At 50.9% G+C, this 24,550-nt stretch overlaps 1 protein-coding gene across 1 annotated transcript; it reads left to right on the top strand.

Moving 5' to 3' along the window:
• The first annotated feature begins 9,367 nt into the window (after positions 1 to 9,367).
• Positions 9,368 to 22,969, top strand: Prph2 (peripherin 2). The gene is made up of 3 exons (XM_055613062.1): positions 9,368 to 9,948; positions 19,325 to 19,571; positions 22,757 to 22,969. Exons 1-3 carry the CDS (start codon positions 9,368 to 9,370, stop codon positions 22,967 to 22,969), a joined length of 1,041 nt encoding a protein of 346 aa, XP_055469037.1.
• Positions 22,970 to 24,550: the final 1,581 nt, after the last annotated feature.

Below are 24,550 nucleotides of genomic sequence, written 5' to 3'. Positions count from 1 at the left end.
ACTCCCTCGCCCCAGGTAGGGGGTTGGCTTGCCCTGCTCAAAGGTCAGCTTTATCCTCTCCTTTCCTGTGCTTGGGCCAGTTAGTCAATGACAGCTACGAAACGGATCGAATAGATATTAACCTAAGACACGAAATCCCCCTATAAGCGGGATTCTCCCATGACGGGTAAGAATTTATTCGGATTCGTTCATCCTAAGTCAGGCAGCAACACTAAGGTGGTTGACTTACTAACCTGTTTGGGTACGCAATGGCCTATGATGAAAGAAAAATTACAGGCACTAGAACAGCTAGTCCAAGAGCTCAACATATATCATCAGCCCTTAGAATTCTCCTATATTTATCATTCAAAAGAAATCTGGCAAATGGAGGATGTTGACAGATCTGAGAGCAATTAATAAAATCATTCAGCCAATGGGTTCTTTGCAGCCTGGAATCCCATTGCCTTCTTTGTTACCTAAGGCATGGCCTATATTACAGTGATTGATTTTAAAGATTGCTTTTTCACTGTCCCTTTGCATGAGCAGGATAGGGAAAGGTTTGCTTTCTCAATACTTGTAATAATAGTTGTTCAGTTAAGAAGGTATCATTGGAAAGGTATCATTCTTCCACAAGGAATGTTGAATTTCTACCTTATGTCAATAATTTGTACAACAGCCACTAGAAATAAGCAGTTTCCTCAATCCATAATTTACCATAATATGGATGATATCTTGCTGGCTGATTCAAATGGAGATACCTTAGAAAAAAATGTTTGATGAAGTAAAGAGAATTTTGTCTTGCTGGGGATTACAAATTGCTCCTGAAAGAATAAAAAGAGGAGATTCTACTAATTATCTAGGACATAGCATAGGTCTACAGAAAATTTGACCACAGAAGATACAAATCAGGAGAGACTAATTATAAACTCTTAATGATTTTCAAAAATTGTTGGGAGATATTAATTGGCTCAGGCCCATAATTGGATTAGCTACTCAAGAGCTAAGTAATTTATTTAAAAAATTTACAAGGTGATAAAGACTTAAATACTCCAAGAAAATCCTCAGCTGAGGCTGAGAGGGAACTGGCTCTGGTAGAAAAGATATTACAAGATGCACATGTGGCCCGTTTAGACCGAAAGCTGGGCTGTGTTTCAGTTATTTTGCCCTTGACTCATTCTCCCACTGGAATTCTTATGCAGAGAGAAGAAACCAAGAACAACAACAAAACAAGTAACACAAGTGGCTGACCCCTCTACATGGGGACTGGCTGAGATATGAGAAGATGTCTCGGCATAGCCAATAGATCTTGTTGGATGCAGAGCCCTCGGGGCTTATCATGCCATCTTTTCATATTGGATGGGAAATTATATCGCAGCTTGCTTGGTTGTACAGTCCGAAAGGACTAATAAAGACAATTTTTTACCTGCTCCGAGAGCAGAAAATCATCTTTAGCTGATTCCACTGTACGTTCCATACAAGTATTAATCCAAAAATGTGTATTACCTTTAAAGGTTTATATGTTTACAGAGCAAAAGGGCCAGACACCAAAGAAGACAAGACAGGCATCCCACGTGATCCAACACCACAGACCACCTCAATAGCTGTTTTCTCAAAACTTTGCATCTGCAGTAGCTACACTAAGATCATCTAGCCTTGCAGACTGTTCCGACCAGAACTTCAATTAAGCCCTGCACTTTTCCATCACACAGACAACAAATGACACGGCTAGCTCTCCCAGGACATGCCCATTTCCCCAGTTTTCATAGGGCCCTTAGAAGAGAATGTTGCCCACAGACAGCAGGAAGTAATTTTAAGAGAATGATGCCCCATTCCAAAGAGGTGGAGTGGGTGGTTTTTGGTTGTTCAGTGTGTGTATGGATGTTTGTCATCATTAAATGGGGGTTGTTTGCAAGTTGTTAATGGTCTTGGTCAGGGAGGAAACAAATTAGAGGAGGTTAGCTTCAGGGATCTCTCTCTCTCTTTCTTTCTCTCTCTCTTTGGTTTTTTTCAAGACAGGGTTTCTTTGTGTAGCCTTGGCTGTCTTGGACTTGCTTAGTAGACCAGGCTGGCTTTGAACTCACAGAGATCTTCCTGACTCTGCTTCCCTGAGTGCTGGGATAACAGGCATGTGCCACCATGTCCAGCTCAATTCATGCGTCTCTTTTTCTTTATCTTTTTTTCTTTCCTCTATTCTTCTTTCTCTCCCATCTAGTGTTAAGGGGGAAAGTGGAGAGAAGGAATGAAAAGAAAAAAAGGAGGCTATAGGAATGATAGGATAAAAGGGTATATTATTGAATCTTCTTTTAAACTAAAGTGCATTCAACAAGCCAATAATTTTCCATTGGTATGGATCTTTGTATATTGACACAAATTTAAGATTATGTTTGTTACAACTTACTGTATGTTTCAACTCTTGTATAAGATATATCTATGTAACTCATTAAAAAATGTAACGTGAAGTTCTAATCCTTGAACACTGTTATTACAAACTGTTTAGAATAATTAAGAAATACAAGTTAGTAGTCAGTCAAACTTATGGTCATGCTAGGTACTAGTTTTGTTATTTACAGAAAATAAGCTTCCTGTTTTTCTTGCCAACTTACATCCAAACCCTTCATCTAGGACCTTCTCCCTTGGGTGAGATTCCTCCACCAGCATGGCTTTGTCTAGCCCCCCCCCCCTTTTGCACACTATTGAAAACACAAGCTAGGTAAACAGTGTCTTCCCAGGCAACTGTGCCCTTCGTCTCCGACCAGCTGACAAGCTGCTGGAACAGATTGTACCAATCTACTTGGGTCAAACCTTGCCTTTGGGATGCCTCAGACAGGTCACTGACTTCCACCTGCCAAATGGGAACAGTCCAATCACCTGGCTCTCCAGGCTCCCCTGTGGGATGCTGTCCCTACACCTAGTTCCCCCTTTGAATGGCTTCTAAGTTTACACACCTCTACAACAAAACCTGGCTTCAATATCCCTTAGATGACAGATCTAAAATGGAATCTTTTTAATTACTTTCATCGTTGAGGTAAATGGAAGGATGTTCCTTAGGTTCAAGCTTTTTCTCTCCTTCATTCTCCCAAAAGTTTCAAATGTACACCTAAAGGAATCTTCTTTAACCTCCTTAACTTTGTCTTCTGCCCATGTATATGTTCCAGTATCCTCCCAGATTTCCTACACCCAAGACAGCACCAAAGCAGCTAGCCCCAGGTGCTACAGCCTAACCTGGCAGACTTTGTCAAGCCGGCCCTGCTCTTCCCTCTCAGCTGAAGATGTTCTTAGATCCCGGACAGCAACAGAAAAGCTTGCTCTTGCTGCAGCTGGCCAACATTTCAGCCTTTTGCTGCATGCCTCCAAATCAACACCACCACACACACACACACACACACACCCGCCAAAATCAGCAGGAAGTATCCAGAAAAAAGTCTTCGCCCACTACCCATTTATTATCAGCAAAAGGCTGGAATGCTGTGCTTCAGACCTGGGACCAACAGCTCCAGGTTCTCCCAGCATTGCTCGGCTCCTATCTGCTGCTGGGCCTGGCTGACATAACCCCACCCTCTACCCTGAACTTTCCAGGGCAAGAACTTCCCCTTCTCCTCACCATGTAATCCTGACATTTTGGTACTCTTTTTTCTTTTGCCTCTCTCTTTCTCTCTCCCTCTCCCTCTCTCTCTGTCTCTTCCCCTTGCATGGCGGCCAAGAGCTGCTTCCAGCAACCCTACATCACTTTAACTTACCTTGCATGAGAAGCAGCCCAATGTCCTCCTTCCGGCCTCACTGCCCCTCCCTAGCTCCTCATTTTTTAAAATTTAAACAGAAAAGGGAGAAATGTTATATTGTTGTGCAGGCAATTCAGCTGGCCTGCCCTCAGGGTCTTTAGCGTTCTGACATTGTCCTATGTCACCACCTGGGCCAGGTGCTCCAGATATAACCCGGCTGCTACTCCCACCCGCTCTCTCTGCCTCGGTTTCCCTCCCCTTCCCTGCTCTCTCTTACTTTCTTTCGTGGGGGAAAGAAAGCTTTCCCCCTCTTTCTCTTCTCCTACACCCTCCCAGTGTCTCTCTCTGTCTCAGTATCTCTCTGTCTGTCTCTGTCTCTCTTCCCACCGCTGTACAATAAATCTCTTCATTCCAGATCTGCTGTGTGTGACATTTTTAAATATATTATTACAGTTTGGCCAGCTCCACTTTCTATATTTCAAATTTAACATGGGTAACACTTACAGAGATTTAGTTATAGAGTAATTCCCGACGAAAGTGAAATGCTTCCCTCTCGTGGGCTCGTGGGCTCGTTTCTAGTTTCCTTTTGCCTTCCTTGGTACTGGGGAGTGACCTCATCATCCCTTTCACGTCCATTGCTGCCATTCTTGTAATGACCACCAGAGGGCGCACGCGGACGCAGCAAGGCTCTGCGCTGTTCCTGAGGGATTTAGGATCCACAGAGCAGAAGAAAGGTGCGTAGCTGAGTCCTTGGAGGCTGTTTTTACACGGCTACTTCTGGCTGCCCATCGCTTCTCCCCAGTTTTCTCTCATCCACATGCGTGCCCTAAGAGCTTCCCAAAGCCATCTGCACCCTGTTGTGGGACAGCTTCTGCATGCTTGCATGAGGGAGGCAGGAGCATCGCTTTGGCCAAGTCTGCACCAAGGCAGCCAGCAAAGCTCGGTTTTTCCAATGTCTCTGGTGGCGAGAAGATGAAATGTTTTGAATATCCAAAGCTGTGAGGATCCAAGACTGGTGAAAAGAAAAAAAAATAAATCAGAGGCAGGGCGGTGGTGGCTCACCTTTAATCCCAGCACCCCAATCTTTGTTAGTTCGAGGCCAGCCTGGTCTTTAGAGCGAGTTCCAGGACATCCAGGGCTACACAGAGAAACCCTGTCTGCAAAAACACAAACAAAACAAAAATAAAAAAAACCTAAAATAGCAGATAAATCAGGCACCCTGGGTAATATTTGTTTGTTTTACTCAAACTGTGGCATGACAAAATAAAACAAGATTGTTCCTAGATGCCCCGGAATCTGCCTGTGGAGATGCCGAGTGGCACCCAAGCTTTGCTCCCACAAAGGAGCCAGTGTTGTTTCCCAAGGACTGTGTTGGAGGAGAAACACCCTTTGTTTGTGGCTTTGTTCTGGTGCACGTGTCCATTTATTCATCCACAGCATCTGAGCGGAAGTCAGAGGACAGCTTATAGGAGCTGGTTTTCTCCTTCCACCAAGAGCCGCCTAGGGCTCAAACTCAGGGTTGTTAGGTTTGGCAGCAGCACCTTCATCTGTTGAACCATCTCATTGCCCTTGATCCACAAGGTCTTTATTTTGGGGGAGGGGTATAGAGGGGATGATATATTTCACGACAAAGTTTCTCTGTGTGGCCCTGGCTGTCCTGGAACTTGCTCTGTAGACCAGGCTGGCCTAGAATTCAGAGATCTGCCTGCCTCTGCCTCCCCAGCACCGGGACTAACAGCATGTGCCACCACCGCCTGGCTGACCTGGAAGTCTTGAAGGGCTATGCAAGCAGAAGTGATGCGGGGGGGGGGGGGAGAAAGGGAGGGAGGAAGGAGGGAGGCTCTGATCTGAAGGTCTTCTGGAGTTGGAGCCATGTGGGTGCTGGGAACCAAACTCAGCTCCTGTGCAAGAGCAGCAAGCCCTCTTCACCACCGAGCCATCTCTCCAGCCCCAGAAATGAACGTTTCAAACTTTAACCGGTGTAGCTAGAGTCCTCTCCAAAGAGGCTGTGCAAATTTGTGTTCTAAAGAAAGAGCAGCGTGTGACACTCGCCTGTAATCTCAGCCCTTGGAGGGAGGGGGTGGTGAGGCAGGTGAGCCACGAGTTTATCATCATCATGGTCAGACGCATGGTGAGTTGAAGGCCAGCCTGGGCTCTGTGAGACCCTGTCTCACAAGTAAATAAGTACACAAGCGATTAGAAAGCACACAACCCAGTTGAAAAATAGGCCAAGCAGCACTTCCGTATTGTGGAGTAGTCTGTCTTCCCCGTGTGCCTTCCGCCCTGTCCTCAGCAGTTTTGAACTATTGATTTCTCCTTTAGCAGGATCCTATAGCTTCGGAATGACTTTTTAAAGAGCTTTATTTAGTTGCATGAGTGCTCTGTTTGCACTTTTGCCTGCACGCCAGAAGAGGGCGTCAGATCCCTTTACAGATTGTTGCGGGCTGCCATGTGGGTGCTGGGAGTTGAATCCTGGGTTCTCTGGAAGAGCAGCCAGTGTTCTTAGGTGAGCCATCTCTCCAACCCAGACATGCCTTTTCCAAGTGACTCGTAAGAGGTAGATGCTGTTGAGTTGCTGAATGTGATTGAGGTGTAGAAATTCTTGCACAATCACAACCGGTTAGAAAAACACAGTTTTGAATGACAGGTTGATTTCATTAGAACTGTTTTATTTAAGATGCTGTGTGTGGGGCTGTTTTTCCTGTATGTGTATCTGTGCACCGTGTGCATGTCTGGCACCCAAGGAGACAAGAAGAGGGCATCAGCTCTGGTCCGGCTGTCTTCGGGGGCTAGGAATCAAATGTGGATCCTCGGGAAGCACAGCCTCTGCTCTAGACCTCTGAGCCACCTCTCCAGCCTCACGACGCTTTTCAGTGAAAAATAAAGTAGCATAAAACAGGTCCTGGAGAATGCAGCTTCTGTGACTGTGGGGATGCTAAGAAAAATCAGTGGATTAAGCGCAGCATCCCAGACCAGCTTGGCCTCGGTCTGGACCCAGAGGCAGGGCTTCAATCCATCCACACCAACGTCTACCCCTCCGCGCTGCTGGAGCGGGTGGAGGAGACGGAGCTGCAGAACCAGATCCAGGAACAAATCCTCGAGATGGAGCGTGGAAACCTGAAACATGGCTGTGACCGACGCTCGGCACCGAGTCTGAGACCCATGAAGGCTCCAGGGAGAGATGAGGCAGCGGCAGAAGAGTCTGCGGAGCCCACAGTGTCCCCGGAAAAAAACTGGAGAAGGGTCTGTCCATGGGAAGTGCTCTCTCGAAATTGTAAGGAAAGATGGCGGAGTTTAGATCCCAGCTCCCGTGAGAAAAGCTGGCATGGTGGCTCCCTCCTGCAACCCCTTCTCTAGGGGGGCTGCATGATCTGGGCTCCCTGGATAGCCAGGATAGCCAGATGAGGCTGCCAGAGAAAGATGCCAGCACCTCTGACACCTCTAGCCTCCACAGGCGCAAGCACACACCACACACACACACACACACACACACACACACAGCACACACACATGTATGCTGGAATATACATGATGCCCACACCTACTCCTCAGGATAAATGTGAGGCAATGGCAAATTAAACTAGCAATGTGCTCCCATTGTACACCCTTAAGAATGGTGAAGATTTCCAGGTGCATACCTTTAATCCCAGCACTCAGGAGGCAAAGGTGGAAGATCTCTGTGAATTTGAGGTCTGCCTGGCCTACATAGTAAGTTCCAGGACAGCATACTGCTACCTAGAGAGATCTTGTCTCAAAAAGCTGAAGACACGCACACACCCACACACGCACACACACACACACACACACACACTGAGAGAGATAGAGAGGTGAAAACTGGGGCAGGACAGACGGTGCTTGCTGCTCTGGGGCTCTTGTGTTTGAGTCCAGCACCCACATCACCCAGTTCACAACTGCCCGTAACTTCAGCCACAGAGAATCGGATGCCCTCTTCTGGTCCTTATGGGTACCTGCACCCACGTGCACATTTCCTCTACACCCACATATATATGTAATTAAAAAGAAAATATTTTTTAAAATGTATACTCTATCAGTTGAGGCAGAAGGGGGGGTAATTTAAGGCTAGCCTGGTCTACATGACAAAATCATGTCCCAAACAAAACAATAAAAAAATATAACACAGTCACGCAAGAGATTCCTGGTTGGGCTGCTTGGGGATGGAAAATCTGTAGTTTCTGTTCAAACTTTTGTAACCCTAAAATTGCTTTTAAAATACCTACTAATTATAAAAGACAATAAGCTGGCTTGGTGATGCTGAGATTGGAAGATTCCTTCAATTTTGAGGCCAGCCTGGGCTACATAGGGATAAGAGGGCTATGGAGAGTCTGTCTTAACAATGAAAAAAACAGAAGACAAAAAAACAGAAAAACAAGGGCTGGAGAGATGGCTCAGAGGTTAAGAACACTCGCTGTTCTTCCAAAGGTCCTGAGTTCAATTTCCAGCAACCACATGGTGGCTATAGTAAGATCTGGTGTGCAGGCAGAATGTTGTATAAATAATAAATAAATCCTTGGGAAAACAAAAACAAAAACAAAAACAAACCCCAAACATCAACAAAATACAGACTCAGGCTATAAACGTCACATTTCTGTCTTTGCTTGTGACTGTGCTGACAGTTAATACAACTGCTGCTTTGGTTGTTTATTTCTTTCCTTGTTTGTGCTAGGACCTCTTGCAGTTCACAGTGGCCTTGAACTTGCTACACGTAGCCAAGTGTGCTGTTGTACTCCTTTAATCCTAGCACTCCAAAGGTAGAGGCAATTGGATCTCTGTGCTTTTGAGGTAGCCTGGTCTACACAGTGAGTTCCAGGCCAGCCAGGGCTACATAGTAAAATTCTGCCTTAAATAAATAAATAAAAAACACCCAACCAACCAACAAGATGGGGGTGGATTCTAGAATTATTTGTGATTCTTTTTTTTGGGGGGGAGGGGTCGGAGAAAGGGTTTCTCTGTGTAGCCCTGGCTGTCCTAGAACTCACTGTGTAGACCAGGCTGGCCTCAGACTCAGAGAACTGCCGGCCTCTGCCTCTCAAGCGCTGGTGTTGAGGGCATGTGGGCCACCACCGCCTGGCTTGTGATTTAACACGTGTAAATGGTTGTTTTACCTGCGTGTGTGTCTGGGCCCGTGGAAGCCAGAAGCGGGTGTCAGACACCTTGAACTAGGGTTACAGGTGGCTGTGAGCCACCGTGTGGGTGCTGAGTGGCCTGCCGGGAAAGTCACACCTCTCTGGTCCGGGACTCACAGACCCAAAACAAGCTGGCTGCAGCTTGCGGACACGCCCGGCCTGGTCTAGCCAGCCTCGACCCCCTGCTCCGGGTTTTGAGCTGAACTGGGTCCAGCGTGTACCGAGGCTCCTCCCGGCCACGGGGCAGCTTTCTCTAATGGGATGACTCCGGCTAAAGAGCTTAGCGGCCGCCCTGTGGGTCCCGCTGTTAATCCGCAGTGTGGGAAGGACGCTGCAGGGACGGCGGCCTAGACCGGCTCCGGCTGCCGTCGCTGGGTGAACGGGGATCCTGGGCGAGGGAGGCCCCAAGATGGGCAGCTCCCCGCAGCTTGGGCCCGCGGTGCTCTTCCCGAGGCCCTGAGTGGTGCGGCCTGACCTCACTCGGCTAAGGAGCGTGGGAGGCTGCGCGGACCCCGCTCGGTAGGCATGGCGCTGCTCAAGGTCAAGTTTGACCAGAAGAAGCGGGTCAAGCTGGCCCAGGGGCTCTGGCTGATGAACTGGCTGTCGGTGCTGGCCGGCATCGTCCTCTTCGGCCTGGGGCTCTTCCTGAAGATCGAGCTCCGCAAGCGGAGCGACGTGATGAACAACTCGGAGAGCCACTTCGTGCCCAACTTGCTGATCGGGGTCGGGGTGCTGTCCTGCGTCCTCAACGCCCTGGCCGGGAAGATCTGCTACGACTCCCTGGACCCCGCCAAGTACGCCCAGTGGAAGCCCTGGCTGAGGCCCTACCTGGCCGTGTGCGTCCTCTTCAACGGCGTCCTCTTCCTCGTGGCTCTCTGCTGCTTCCTGCTGCGGGGCTCCCTGGAGGGCACGCTGGCTTCCGGGCTCAAGAACGGCATGAAGTTCTACCGGGACACGGACACCCCCGGCCGGTGCTTCATGAAGAAGACCATCGACATGCTGCAGATCGAGTTCAACTGCTGCGGCAACAACGGCTTCCGGGACTGGTTCGAGATCCAGTGGATCAGCAATCGCTACCTGGACTTCTCCTCCAAGGAGGTCAAAGAGTGAGTAGCTGGTGCGCTGGGGCCCCCCCCCGGCCTGCGTGTGAGATGGCCTCTGGCCTCCAGCAACCTCCCCTGGCTCAGCTTCACGTCTGGCTGGGGAGGGGAAAGGTGCTTAGTTAGGTGGAAGCTGCCAGGAGGAGGGCCAGACTGTGGGGCTGCTTCGTGCAGTAAGAATGGGGTCTTCAGAGCTCGCCAGATCTCTCAGTGCTTGTCTTGTGCCATCAAATGACGTGGAAACTTGAATTTCCTGGTTTGCGCCCCCGCCTCCCAAGCGGTCAACCCCTCGTCAGGGACAAGGCTAAATATGGCGGAATTCAAGGCAAACGAATTCCCTGTGATATTCAGGGTGGGGAGGGCGGTCAGCTTTGGGCTGTGCTTCTGGCTTCTGTTCTCAGCTGGCTTGTGGCTCAGGCAGGAGGCTCGCCACTGCTGGTCTCTACCCATCTTTCAAGGGAAGAAAATGGACTATCCTGGTCTGTCTATGCCTGGTATACAGCAGGTGCTTAAATGCCTGCCTCTTCTGTCTTTCTCCTTGAAAGTCTTTCTCCTTAAGTACTTTGGCTGCCTTATGTAGACTAGGCTGGGCTTCAGCTCAGAGGTCCGTCTATTTCTGCCTTTCAAGGGTTGGGATTACAGGCATGTGCCACCAAGCCTGGTGTATTTTTATCTGTGTGCGTGTATACAGTGTGGCACAGTGGGTGCAGAGGGCAGGGGACAGGCAGTTAGGGGCCGGATGTTTCTTTCCACGGTGGAGCCGGCACCCCAGCAGCAGGATGCGCCTGAGGCCCTGAGGCTCCTGGGAGGCTGCATCTAGCTTAGAGGCTCCCGGTGGAGGGAAGTTCAGTGAAGGTCACTGCTTGCACGTCTTTTTCTCTGTGGAAGGAGATTACAGCCACAAATCCCTGGCCAAGGAGAAGATTGCTAGCTCTGCCCTTCCTAGATGACAAGTCTGTGGGGACAGGACAGGGGGGCATGATTTGCATAAACCGCCTAGGAGGCTGGGAAGCCGGGAGACACGCGGAACGCTTGGGAATATGAGAGGCCCATGGTAACACCAGACGGAGAAGGCTTTGGTCGGTCCCTTTGGCGTTTTTCTCTTGTCTTTTTCTAATGTGGACTCTGGATGGAATTTCTTTTTCTCCTTTTCAAACTGTGTTTCGCATGGGTATGACATGGTTTCATCAGGTCCACCCCATCCCTTCTAGCCCCACCTCTACCCTTATTTCCTCCGAGTTTCATGTGCTCTCTCTCTCTTAAACAAGTGGGCTCCAGTTAGAGCTATCAGGTTGTGTGGTGTCTGGCCATCTGCCAGAGCCTGGAGAGTCTCTCAGGGCTGCATCCCTGAGGGAAACTGAGTCCTCCCTCCCCAGCAGACAGCTGCGGCCAGCAGCATCTCAGTTAGAGGTGGGAGTTCATGCTGCAACTCTCTCTGGCTTGATTTTGTGCAGGTCTTATGCATGTAGTCAAAAGCTGCTACCAGTTGTCCTGTTGTGTCTGGAAGGACGATTTCTATAACCGTTCATTGGCTCTTACACTCTCTCTGCCCCCTTCTCCTGAGACCCATACCTGAGCTTTCGGAGGAGGGGGCATAATGGGGAGGAGGAGGCATGATAGGGAGGAGGGAGTGTGATGGGGAGGAGGGAGGGGATAGGAAGGAGGGAATGTGATAGGGAGGAAGGGGCATGATGGGGAGGAGGGGTGTGATGGGGAGGAGGAGGCGTGATAGAGATGTCCCATTTAGGGCTAACATTCAGCAGTCTCTACTCTCTGCACCTGGCCAACTGTGAGCCCGGGTTAATCACTGTAAGACCCTTCTCTGATGGAGGTTGAGACTCCGTCATCATACGGGGGTGTTACAAGGCATTGGGAGATGGTTTAACGCTTTGCTCTTTTAGCAGAGTAGCAGTGAGTCCCAGGGAACCTTTCTTTTCCCCACTCAGTGCTAGTGATCTCCACAGCCCAGGTCCTGGGCTCAGCTAGTGCCTGCCCTCTTGCCTGTCTTCTTCCCCTACCTCCTCCCCTCGCCCTTCTCCCTTCCCCTTCTCCCTCTTGGAGGAGGCAGGTGCTGTCCCTCTCACCACCACCCCCAATCCTGTCAGACTCTTGTCTTCCCCACAGAGAGTAATATAAGAGCGTCTTTGTAATTCCAGCTTCCTTTTGCTTTGAGAGTGGAGAAATGGCCGAGGTCACTCTAGTCCCAATGGCCAGGGCCCCCAAACTTCCAAGTGGACATTTAACTTAGCCAGAAGTACCTCGGTGGGACCGGCAAGGTGGCTGGGTGGGTGAGGAGTCTTGCTGCCTTGGATGGCACATGGCGAGAGAACCCACTCCAGCAGGTGTACCCCGACCGCCACACAGGAGCTGTGGAAAGCTTGTGTCCCACCCCAGGAAACAGTATGTTTAAAATACTTTAAAATGTACCTCTGTGTTCCATACCGACCTGCTGGGATGCAACTGTCTTAATTCCAATGTCATGGAGAAAAAATTCACTGCTGTACACACAAACAATATGATCGAACATAGGAAGAGGCGTGGAAATAGAGAAAGAAGAGGGTATGGTGGCCCACACCTTTAATCCCAGCACTTGGGAGGCAAAGGCAGGCGGATCTCTGAGTTCAAGGCCACCGGGTTTACAAAGCAATGCTAGGACAGCCAGGGCTACACAGAGAAATCTTGTGTACAATATATATATATATATATATATATATATATATATATTCCCCCCCCCCAGAGACAGGGTTTCTCTGTGTAGCCTTGGCTGTCCTGGACTCCCTTTCTAGACCAGGCTGGCCTTGGACTCACAGAGATCCACCTGCCTCGGCCTCCTGAGGATCACAAGTGAACACCACCGCACCCGGCTAATGATTTTTAAAAACCGCAGAAAAAGAAATTCAGAACGGAATCTCATCTACAACTGACAGGCAGCTTTAGACTCTCTACGTTTTAGTCTAGTATTGTTCACATGTTTACAACACGTGTAACTGCAGCATCATGCAATCGGGCACAATTGATCATGTGACTATTGCATTCATTCACCACGATCTTTTTAAACAGCTGCATACTATACCCCCGAGGCAGGCACTCAGCTCTTTTCCGTTCGTTGTTGTAACATTGGAGCAGGCCAAAACAAAGCAAAAAGAAGCAAAAGAATAAATAAGAGCAAGATACTACCGTGGGAATAAAATACCTCTAGGGATATCACACCATAGTGGGATAGCCTGGGCTGTTTGGAATAGAGCTGGCAGGGAATCCCACCATCATTTCCCGTAGGCTTCTACCTTAGTGACCAGTGACAGTTCCCAGGAAGGACATGCACTCCACTGACCAGCCCAGAGAGCCTCCAGAGTCACATTTGCCTGAGACCAGGGCCTGGGGCCAGATGAGTACAGCCGGGGTGGGATGAATGAGAGAATGGGGGCAGGAAAACACGTGGGGCTTGACAAGACTTCTGGGGCTGGTGAGCTGGCTCAGGACATAGAGTTGCTTGCTGCTAAGCCTGAGGACCTGAGTTCGAGGTTCTAGGACCCATGTGCTAGAAGTGACTGTTGACTTCTGTTTTGATTTTGTTTTAAAAACTCTCTCTTTAGACCAGGCTGGCCTTGAACTCACAGAGATCTGCCTGCCTCTGCCTCCCCGACTGCTGGGATCACAGGCCTAGCCCTAAAGTTTTCTAAATTAAATTATTTTCTTTTGGGGGCTGGAGAGGTGGCTCAGTGGTTAAGAGCATGTACTGCTTTGCAGAGGATCTGAGCTAGGTTCCCAACACCCATGTGGATCATAATCACCTACAACATGAGCTTCCAGGGGATCTGGCTCCCTCTGCTGGTCTCTATGGGCTCCTGCACTCACATGCACATACCTACACACAGATACACATACAGACACAAATTAACAAATAAATAAATAAACCTTAAAAAACTTTTCTTTTCTTTTTCTTTTTTTTTTTTTTTGGCTGCACCATTTAAGAAGGCTTGATAAACATCTGTGTGATGACTCCTTCCTTGAAATTGTAAAGTTTGTTGGGCAGTGGTGACCCACAGCTTTAATCTCAGCACTCAGGGAGCAGAGACAGGTGGCTCTCTGTGAGATCAAGACCAGCCTGGTCTACAGAGTGAGTGCTAGGACAGCTACACAGAGAAACTCTGTTTTGAATCACCCCCCAAAAGAGAGAGAGAGAGAGAGAGAGAGAGAGAGAGAAAGAAAGAAAGAAAGAAAGAAAAAAAGGAATTATAAAATTTATTCCTCAAGCCCTGGAAAGTGATCTGCATTTACTTCTGGATTCTCTCAGTAGCCTTAGGTAGGATTCTGATGGCAGAGTAAAGGGGGGGGGGGGTTTGAAAAAAATTTTTAAAGAGATTTTTATAATAACGTGTGTTTTTTTTGGGGGGGGTGGAGGGGTGAACTGCCACAGTGTGTAGACAACCTGACTCCGTGCTTTTATGTCAACACCTCAGGTAGTAAAGAGGTGGACCCCAAACCAGAACTCCCCTTAGCCCCCACCTCCCCACCCCCCAGTTCTGCAGGCTGTTCTGTGCCTTAACCTGCCTCCTCAGCTGGGGGTCCTGGGTGGGCCTGAGGCCTGCAGAGGGAGGAGCCAAGCCCACAAAAATGACCCCAGTCCTCAGGAATGCAGTGCTTCTTTTCCTTCATTTTTGGGGCTGTGCCTCTTTAGGCAGCCTGGGGTATTGGGTCCTGAAGAAGGAACCCAGTTCAGCAGAGGGGAGGAAGGGCCAGGTTCAAGGTGGGACCTCCCTGGGGCCCTCCCGCACACAGCTCAGCCTCCTATCCCAGTCTCACCTTGGTTACTTAGGGCCTGCCCTACTTAGGGCCCAGGCACCTCCTAAGACAAAGCCAGGTGTCTCGGGCAGAGCTCCTTAGGTGGTGAGCTGGCTATTTATATCAGACCACTTCCCAGGCTATAGAGTGCTCTGCTTGGGGGTCACGGGGTCTTGAGTCTTAAAGAAAAGCCCGTGTTCTAGGCTGCACCCACAGCCAAGGCTAGTCTAGCCTTCTCAGGCGTTCTGCGGACGCTTCTGGAGAAACACAGAACTTAGTGGGTGAACTGATAAATCAACGGGGAAAGGCAGGAGAGCGAGGGGAGAGGGACTGAGCCCTCCTCAGGGCTGGGGACCCATCTGAAGAGCGAGAATCTAAGATACTATGGAGGGGGGCCGACCCAGGAGGACACGGGGTTTAGAACACCGACTGTATAGCAAGGGCTTCGCATCTTTCTTCTCCCCACCCCCTTCTCAGTGCGGCTTAACTGTTCAGATTTCTTCCGAGCCTGCCTCTTCAGGTGGTGAGGAGCTCTATGAGCCTGTCCTCGGGGAGCTCCAGGCTAAGGGAGACATGACTACGTCTTATGGAGACTAGCAGGGCGTCCTGCCCACTGAAGTTCAGAAAGGGGAGGTGGGGAGTCAGGGGGGACACTCAGGAGTCTCTGCTGGCCTCAGCCAAGTGACTGCTGACCTGACCCTCTCTTCAGGTACACGTGTAGCATATGTGAGGCGGGTGTGCAGGCTTTCCTTCAGCTTGGGGACATCTGGCACATCTGGCAGGGCGTGTAGGGTGGTTGATGGGCCTGGGAGCGGCTGCTGAGGCCCAGGAGGAGTAGGGTCATTTCTTTCTTGGTTAACTCTCTCCCAGAGGAGTAGGGCCGGGAAAAAACTGGGTTGGTAGAATGTGAACCTCTCATTGGTGGAGGCCTTGGGTTCCATCCCCCACGTAAACTGGGTGTGGCGGTACATGCCCATAGTCTTAGCATCTGGGAGGTGAAGGCGGGAGAGTCAGAAGGTCAAGGTCATCCCCAGCTACAAAGGGAGTTCAAGGCCAATGTAGGTAAGTCCCAAGGCAATAGGAGGCCAGTGGGTAACTGCTGCTGGATTGGCCTTCAGTTACTTGTGGGTTTCGGGTGAGAATCTGCCCTGTTCAGAGTCCTGCCTCCTCCTCTACGGAACAGCCTAGTGGTTTTCAAGAGCCTCTTCAGAGGATTTTACTTGGAGAGGAGCCAGGATTTTTCAAAGGCCAAGGGAGCGCTGGGCTTGGTCAAATGTGTCACTTGAATTATCTGTGAGCCTGTGAAGCAACAGGCCACAGCCACCTCACACAGGTCTGGAGAGGCCCAGCCCCACAGGCCGGCGGCAAGCAGCACTGCCATGCCCACAGCTGTCCTTGGGGACACTAGAAATGCTCCGGGAATATATGTGTTGGGACAGAGGCTCAAGGGACGGCCTGCAAGTCAGTAGCAGGAAGAACAGCATGAGAGCGGGGACACCCTCAGCTTTGAGTAAAGCCAGTTGAGGATCCTGGGTGCTTGGAGGAAGGAAGCATCTCAGACTCTAAATTCTCAGCGTACTCACGGTCATGGGCCCTCAAGAGGCAGGTGAGGGGGAGATGGAGGCCAGCAGAGGCCTCCATCTCATGGCTACAGGCCTGACCTTCATTTCGGGTATCCCTGTGGTGGACCTGAGGGGCAGGTGTGTAGGCTTCAGCTCAGCGACAGCTGAAGGCCCTGCCCTGCTCCACCTAGGCCTCACCAGCACTGGCCCAGCACCGCACAGGCCACACACTGCCCGTGTGCTTCTGTCACGGGCTCGGCAGAAGCCGAGCAAGGTCTGGCTCGTGTTGTCCTGTGCACCAAGGCGCCATCAGAAAGATGGCTCCAGCAGCAGCCAAGGCGTGTGCAGCCCTCGCCTCCTTCAGGGCACTGAGCCTACGCACTTCTGCCTGGGAGAGAATCTTGCCCCACAGCTACCCTCAAAGGCCACTAACTCATGAGTGACCGTGTCCCCGTGATATCCTCTGGTCAGTTGATTTCATAACCTGATGTAGGCTCCTCGGGTGCTCGGGGTGGCTCTTGCTGGGCCACTTCCCAGTGAGGCACCCTTTGGGTGTGAGCTCACACTTATATTGTGTTTCCTATGTGCCCTTCCCTCTTCAAGCTCTATTACCTGCCTCTCCCCATAATCCTCATGTCACAAGGAAGCTGAGGCAGGCCAGGATGAAGGTACTTGTCTGAGGGATGAAGCTGGTCTCTGCAGGGCAGGAGTCAAAGCCAGTGGTTCGTTCTTACCCTGTCCCACGCCCATGGACCTAGTGCCACCTATTCATTAGGTAGCGCACCTTGCCCATGAATAGAGGTTGGGACTGAAGGATCTGTGGAAATACGGGCTAGCCTAGGCTGCCATGTGCAGCCTTCCAGAGCCCTACCTAACCCAATGGGAGGAGAGCGGCTGGCAGCTCCCAGAAAAGGCCCACAGGTAGCTCCAACAGCAAAGGATGCTCTTGGAAAGAGGAAAGTGTGAACCCAGACAAGCTGAGGGGGCAGGGGAGATGACTCAGTGGGGGAAGGGGGACTAGCTCTTGCAGGGTGTCCTCTGACCTACCTTGCAGCACACCAAATAAACACGCAAGAGAGACTTATCCTCTCATGGATGGATTCCCTTAAACAAAAACAAAACCTCAAAACGCCAAGGTACCATTTTTCGTCAACGGGGTCTATGGAGACCCCAGCTTGGACTGGTGAGGCTGGGAGGTGCCGGCTGTCTCGCTCATGGCTGGCTGGACATGTGACAGAGCCTCTGAAGGGATGACCCACAGGGCCAGGGCAGATCTTCCGTACATTCACCAACATTCCACCCAAACAAACCTATGGACCATACGGGCTACCCACAGCAGGCTGCCACGGACGCAGCTCACCGAAACAAACAAACCAAACCAAACAATCCAGGACACTCTCCATGGGCGGATGAGGAAAGAGCTCTAAGGTTTTTGTTTTTATTTATTTTTAATTTCAGTTTGTTTACTTTCCATCCGAAGAGTGTGTGTGTGTAACCTCCTGCCTCTCCTCCCGGTCCCAAGGGCTCTAAGGCCAGCATGTAAGGCTGCCATGTGGGGTTTTCAATTAAAAAAATAAAAAGATTTTATTTATTTATTTTACGTATCAGTGTTCTATCTGAAGAGGGCATCAGATTCCAGTATAGATAGTTGTGAGCCACCATGTGGTTGCTGGGAATTGAACTCAGGACCTCTGGAGGAGCAGACAGTGCTCTTAAGCTCTGAGCCATCTCACCAGCCCCGAGTGGGCTCTTCCAGATGAGGCTTCGAAGGCAGCTGTAGTTTACCTTATGCGTGTTTATGAGGGTGCGTGGGCATGTGTGCTCGTGCACGGGTGTGTGTGGAGGGCTGAGGACAACCTCAGTTTTCTTCCTTTCTCTCCCTGCTGCCAGGGAGTTCCAGAGTGAATTCGGTCCTTCTGCTTGCGTTGTCTAGCATTTCACCAAGGGAGCTAGCCGCCTCTTTAGCCATTTTTTATGTGTTTATCTTTGGAGACAGTCTTACACAATGGGAGCTGGCCCGGAATGCACCACGTAGCTGAGGGTGACCTTAAACTGGGCCTCCTGCCTTCACATCTGAGGTGCTGGGATTACAGGGTGCTCTACCATGTCCGGCCAAGGACAACACATCTGAAGCATGCTGCTGGAACAACTTTATGAACACCGGGTCAGGCAGCACATACTATCTGTGGGGGTGGGAAGGACTTTTCACTGCAAAGATTTCTTTGGGATTTTAGATCCCTGTGAGGGCACAGCAGACCCCAAAGAAACTGTACAAACTACTACAGGCATTCTGGGTAGGTGGGAGCCTTGCCTGGCAGTTTAGTGAGCAGGGGACAGGGCTGGAGAGATGGCTCAGTGGTTAAGAGCACTGTCTGCTCTTCCAGAGGTCCTGAGTTCAATTCCCAGGAACCACAAGGTGGCTCACAACCATCTATAATGAGATCTGATGCCCTTTTCTGGAGTGCAGGTGAGCAGAGGGCATAGTCTAGTCTTTCTAAATGAGTAAGGAGGGTCCTCTGCTGGTGTGGAGTTTACAGAGGTGAGGCCTGTGCCTGGCCCCAGCCTCCATGCCCTGCCTCTGCACAGGCCCTGGGCCAGAGCAGACCTTGGTCATGAGTACCCTGTAAAAGGGAGAGATGGTTGGTGAGGGCTTAGGGGTCAACTCCTGCCCCCACCTTTTAGAAGGAACACCCCAGGAAGGCGGGGGTGGGGTCAGTGCTCACTGCTCTCTCTAGTTCCTAGTATAAAGGCTCCTATGTGGTGGGTGTTCATGGGCAGCGCATGGATGAAAATGCAGGTTCTTGGGGGCTGGAGAGAGATGGCTCAGTGGTTAGGAGCACTGACTGCTCTTCCAGAGGACCAGGTTCATTTCCCAGAACCCACATGGTAGCTCACAACCCCAAGATCTTATACCATGTAGGCAAAACACCAATGCACATAACATCATAATAAATAAAATTGAAAAAGAAAAAGAAAATGCAGGTTCTCAGCGGGTGGGAGATGTCCCAGGAGCCTGAACCAGGCTGTTTCTTTTCCAGTCGCATCAAGAGCAATGTGGACGGGCGGTACCTGGTGGACGGCGTCCCTTTCAGCTGCTGTAACCCCAGCTCGCCACGGCCCTGCATCCAGTACCAGCTCACCAACAACTCGGCGCACTACAGCTACGACCACCAGACGGAGGAGCTCAACCTGTGGCTGCGGGGCTGCAGGCACGCCCTCCTCGCCTACTACAGCAGCCTCATGAACACCATGGGTGTCGTCACGCTCCTCGTCTGGCTCTTTGAGGTAGGCCCACGGAGGGCAGGGAAAGGGAGCCTGCCAGGCCCGGTGGGCAAACCTACAGGGTCTCGTGTAATTTAGGCTGGCCCTGAACTTGAGATGCAGCCAAGGCTAGCCCCGAACTCCTCATCCTCCCCGCACTGCCTTCCAAGTGCCAGGAACCAGGGGTTTGTCACCATGCTTGGCATCTTTTTGTGGTTGAGACAAAGTCTCCCTATGTTGCCCACACTGGCCTTGAATTTCTATGAGATCTTGTGCCTCAGCCTCCTCCCCCAAAAGCTGGGAACATAGGTATTCCATCATGCCTGGCATCATTGCTTACAGACTATATTTAGGTAAAATCAACATAAATTTAACTGTTTTCTTCCTTTTCTTTTTTCTTTTTGAGATAAGGCCTTTCTATATATAGCCCTGGCTATTCTGGGACTCTTCCATGTAGATCAGGCTGGCCTCAAACTCACATCTGCCTGTCCCCGCCTCCTAAGTGCTGGGATTAAAGGCGTGCACAACATTAATCTGTTTAGTGCATTCACAGCAGCACGTATCCACTACCTCAACCTAGTTCTAAAACATTTCATTCACCCCTGTCCTCCAAGAAAACCTTTCATGTTTGGCTTTTACTTAGCTGGACTTTGGGGTCCCTCCGGTGTTTCTGAGGCCTTGAATGGTTACATTAACTGTCACATGGGGGCAGCAGCGTTGCCTCTAGGGACAACTGGGAGTCGCTGGTTACGCAACTGGGACCTTCAGTCAAGGGAGTCTGTGGATCTGTGCGCTTCAAGAGCCTAGTCCGGTGCTTTCGTGACAGTCTGCTCTCTGGGGCCAACCTATGTCATCTGCAAAGCTCAGCTCCTTTTCCTGAAGCTCCGGAGCGTGAAACTCAGCCCACCCTCCCGCCCCCATTCCCTGTCCATCTCCACGGAAGGGAATTCCCAAACACCCAACGCTGGGAGCTGTTCTAGGTGCTGAAGGGGCTACGAGCTGGTGTAGTGATTCAGGGGTGACTGGGGTGACTGCAAGGAGCTACCCAGCCATCAGAAAACCTAGGCTCCCAAATCAGAAGGGACCAGGACAGAAACACTAGCTTGAGGCAGTATCTTTCTATGAGGGAAGATTGCTGGAATCTTCCCTCACAGTCCATGGGCAGGGCGTACCCACACACCTCTTCCAAGCCACCAGGTAACATGACAAATGGCTGGACCACCTGCGAAGGCTCTTGACGTCAAGGCAAGGGCGGCATTTGTTGACTGATGACACCTCGAGGCCGACTTGGGAATGAGTGGGGCAGGTGGGCAGCTAACCACCAGGCCGACAGTCACCTAAACGCCACGACAAGATGCCTGTCCTTAAAGAGTGTGGTGGAGAGCCTGGCTACTTCCAGGCTCACTGTTGCAGGAACTCAGCTGACAGGGACTGGCTCTTGGAGAGCGGGGAGGCTGAGCACCCCCAGCTTCTCGAGAGCAGCCACTGGGCTGCCGGAGCTGAAGGCGGGGCTGCAACCTTGGATGCCTCTCCTGGGCATCACAGGCCAGCCAGGACACGACCAAACATGCACAAGGGGCAGACCACTGCGGGATGCAGAGTCCACGGTGCAGCGGGCTTCCTCCAGGAGGAGGCAGATTTCCCCATTGTTAAATGTGCTAGTAAACTTTCAACAGATGACAATAAGGCCTGAGGTTGGCCGGTCCCTCTCATTGGACACTCCTACAGCTAAAGTCTCCCCTCTGCACCCACTGGCAGGTGCTTGGTGAGGTCCCACCATCACCCTAGGAGCTCTGGGGCTGGGGAGTAAGATGCCCCAGATGTATGGGACTAGAGGACCAGTTCTGTTCTTAGGGAGCAGCCTGGAGCTGCGCAGGAAACTTGAGCTTGCGTAGAGGTAAGTAGAGAATGGACTACAAAAATCAAGAAAAGAAGAATACATGCCACGTCAATCACCACTCAACCGACAGCTCCCCCCGTCCTGCCAGGTGCCACCTAAGGTGTGCTCTGCACATACAGGGTCCCAGGCCATCCACAGAGGGCAGTTGTCACCCCCTGAACATCTGCTCACGGGACAATGCAGCTACTTGAGTGCGGGCTGCGGTGCAGACGCTTCAGGCACCAGAGTCTGCCGAGGTGGGTGCCAGTGAGGAAATGCCAACGGCTGGTGACAGCACCCATTCACCACCGCACTCACGGAAACAAGAGCTCACCCCACACTTAGGGTCTGTAGAGGAGGAAATGACTTCATTTTTATGTGTGTAAGTGTTTTGTCGTCCTGCATACACACACTTCACGTGGTGCCAGTGGAGCTCATGAGAGCTGGAACTGGAACTGGGGTGATGGATGGCTGTGAGCTGCCTTGTGGGTGCTGGGAACCGAACCTGGCCCTCTGCAAGTGCTCTTGACTGCTCAGCCTTCTTCCATCCCCAGAAGTGACATCTTTATGTGTTTGAGACAGGATCTCTCTACATAGCCATGGCTGACCTGGAGTTCTTTCTATAGACCAGGCTGGCCTAAACCCACAGAGATCTACTTTAAGCCCAAGGGCTGGGATTAAAGGCATTCGCCACCATGCCTGGCCTGGGAGTGAGTTTAAAAAAAAATCTTTATGTTTGTTTATATATGTGCATGTCCATGTTTGGGCATATGTGTGCCCTGGCACATTTGTGGAGGTCAGAGGACAGTCTGTGGGCATCAGTTGTCTCCTTCCATTAAGGCAGCAAGGCTCTACCCATCGAGCCATCTTGCCAGCCCCGGAAGTGACTTTGTGATCCTATCCAGTAAAGCTGCTGGCATCCTTATGGGCAAAGAAACACACCGTGAAAGAGCCAGAGGGCACGGAGTGGAGGGCTGGAGTACTCAGCCTGGTGGGGCAGGAGGTAGGGGTTAGAGGATTGTCGGAGGTGCTCACTCAGAATTGGCTATGCATCAACAGGTGCTGAGGCCGGCCATGATGATCTAAACAGAGAACAGCAAACCTTCTAAATACCTTGGGAGGGGGGAAGGGGAAGGGGCTGAAGATGGAGGCTTGGGGCTCAAGACAGGAGGGGGCCGGGTCAGGCCCTTACCAACCAAGGCTTGCGGTGCCACTACCAGTTTAAGGCCCGCACCCAGGCAGACATGAGTTGCTGGCGCTCACATTTCCCCACCAGCCCAGCTCCTAGCTGTGCCCCGTGTCTGTTCTAAGTCTCCATTCTCCCCACCAGGTAAGCATCACTGCTGGACTCCGCTACCTACACACAGCCCTGGAAAGCATGTCCAACCCCGAGGATCCTGAGTGCGACAGTGAGGGCTGGCTTCTGGAGAAAAGCGTGTCGGAGACCTGGAAGGCCTTCCTGGAGAATTTTAAGAAGCTGGGCAAGAGCAATCAGGTGGAGGCTGAAGGCGCAGACGCAGGCCAGGCCCCGGAGGCTGGCTGATGGTCTGGGGGCCTCTCCCCTCCTCAACGCTTAGTGGACTCCAGGAAATGTGGATATCCCCTTGCCCGGCTGTAAGTCCAAATTTCCCAAGAAAGCTGGTTACCTCCTGGCTCTCCTTGACGTGGGCCTTAAAGTTCAGGGTCCTTAGGGCACGCGACAGACATTTGTAAAATGGCTGCCTCCAAACGTGAGTGAATGAACCCTCCTGGTGGATGTCCAGTCTCACAGGGCTGGCCAGTTCAGGACTCTGTCCAAGTGTGAGTCCAGCTCTCAGTAGGTGACTGGCCACACCAAGGGCCTCTCGTCCCTCAGTAGTGTCTGCCTACTTATAAGCTCCAAGTTCTGTATTCAAATCATCACTTGATACATAAACACAAAGTTGAAAAAAAAAAACTTGAAGGGCCACATTGTCTTTTCCTTAATGACAGGATTAAGAAGCTAGTCATCATTTGCTTAATGTTAGACAGTGGGGGAGGGACAATTATATTTTTATAAGAGTAATGGACTTCCCCGGAGGGGTAGGAATGCTTCTACATCAAGGAAGGTGCTGGGAGACAGGCTCTTTCTGAGCTAGCATGTGTGGGAAGTTGCTATTTTGTCTGGGAAAGACAGGAAAGCTTTCAGAGGAAGCCAAGCATGATTTTGGGGACACCTAGGCTAGGGTGCCCAAATCACCTCAAGGCCCAGCTGCTGCTGGTACGGGCTGTGTGGCTCTCTCTAAGGAGGAAAACCGGATTAGAGATGCTGGTACACCCAACAAACTCTGGCCTGAGGGTTGTTTGGTCTTCTGAGTCTCTCAGAGCAAGGAAAGGCCCAGATGTTGAACCAGGCATCTGTGGTGGGGACCCTGAGTGTCCTGCCATCCATCACCTCTCAGGAGGGCTGAGACCATCGTGAAAGATACTTGAGTAAGTTCCAAGGCTAGCCCGGGCTACATGAGACCTCGTCTTATAAATAGGGTTAGGGTAGGTGCCAGAGAGATGGCTCAGCCATTAAAGAGTCCTTGTTCTCCCGGAGGACACATGTTCGGCTCTCGGCACTCATAGGTACATTTTTACAACTGCCTGTCAACTCCAGATCCAGGGAACCTGATGCCTTTTTCTGGCCTCCATGGGCACCCACGCCTGTGGTGCCCTCCCAGATACAGAGCTAATAACTTCAAAAAGTCAGGTCCTAGCCGGGCGGTGGTGGCACACGCCAATAAATCCTAGCACTCAGGAGGTAGAGGCTGGTGGATCTCTATGTTCTAGGCCAACCTGGTCTACAGAGTTCTAGGACATCCAGGGTTAAACAGAGAAAACCTGTCTTGAACTCATTCCCCATCCCCCAAAGAAATCCAATATATATATAAATTTTTTTTCCCCATTCTGGGTTATGGGCAGTGTGGTTCTGAGATTTAGGGTTAGCTGCATTGGAAACAGTCTCGGGTAGCCAGAGTTGCTAGGAAGACCTGGCCCATTCCTTTGGGCGCCCAGCAACACTCTGGGACCAGGTTCCTCTCTCCTCAAGCTCGCGTGTCAGCCCAGTCCCAGGCAGCGTCACTGCTGAAGACAGAACCAGGGACTTTCTTCTCCCTTTTAA

This window comes from Psammomys obesus, unplaced genomic scaffold (assembly GCF_907164565.1).
Source record: "Psammomys obesus unplaced genomic scaffold, mPsaObe1.curated_primary_1811, whole genome shotgun sequence".
Lineage (NCBI taxonomy): Eukaryota > Metazoa > Chordata > Mammalia > Rodentia > Muridae > Psammomys > Psammomys obesus.
This window is presented reverse-complemented; position numbering and strand designations above follow the sequence as displayed.

Bases quoted from the DNA above. Each gene is read 5' to 3' on its own strand.
- Prph2 (XM_055613062.1), top strand. From the start codon at position 9,368: ATGGCGCTGCTCAAGGTCAAGTTTGACCAGAAGAAGCGGGTCAAGCTG. The intron at 9,949-19,324 runs GTGAGTAGCTGG...TTTCTTTTCCAG, and splicing joins TCCTCCAAGGAGGTCAAAGA to TCGCATCAAGAGCAATGTGG. The intron at 19,572-22,756 runs GTAGGCCCACGG...TCTCCCCACCAG, and splicing joins TCCTCGTCTGGCTCTTTGAG to GTAAGCATCACTGCTGGACT.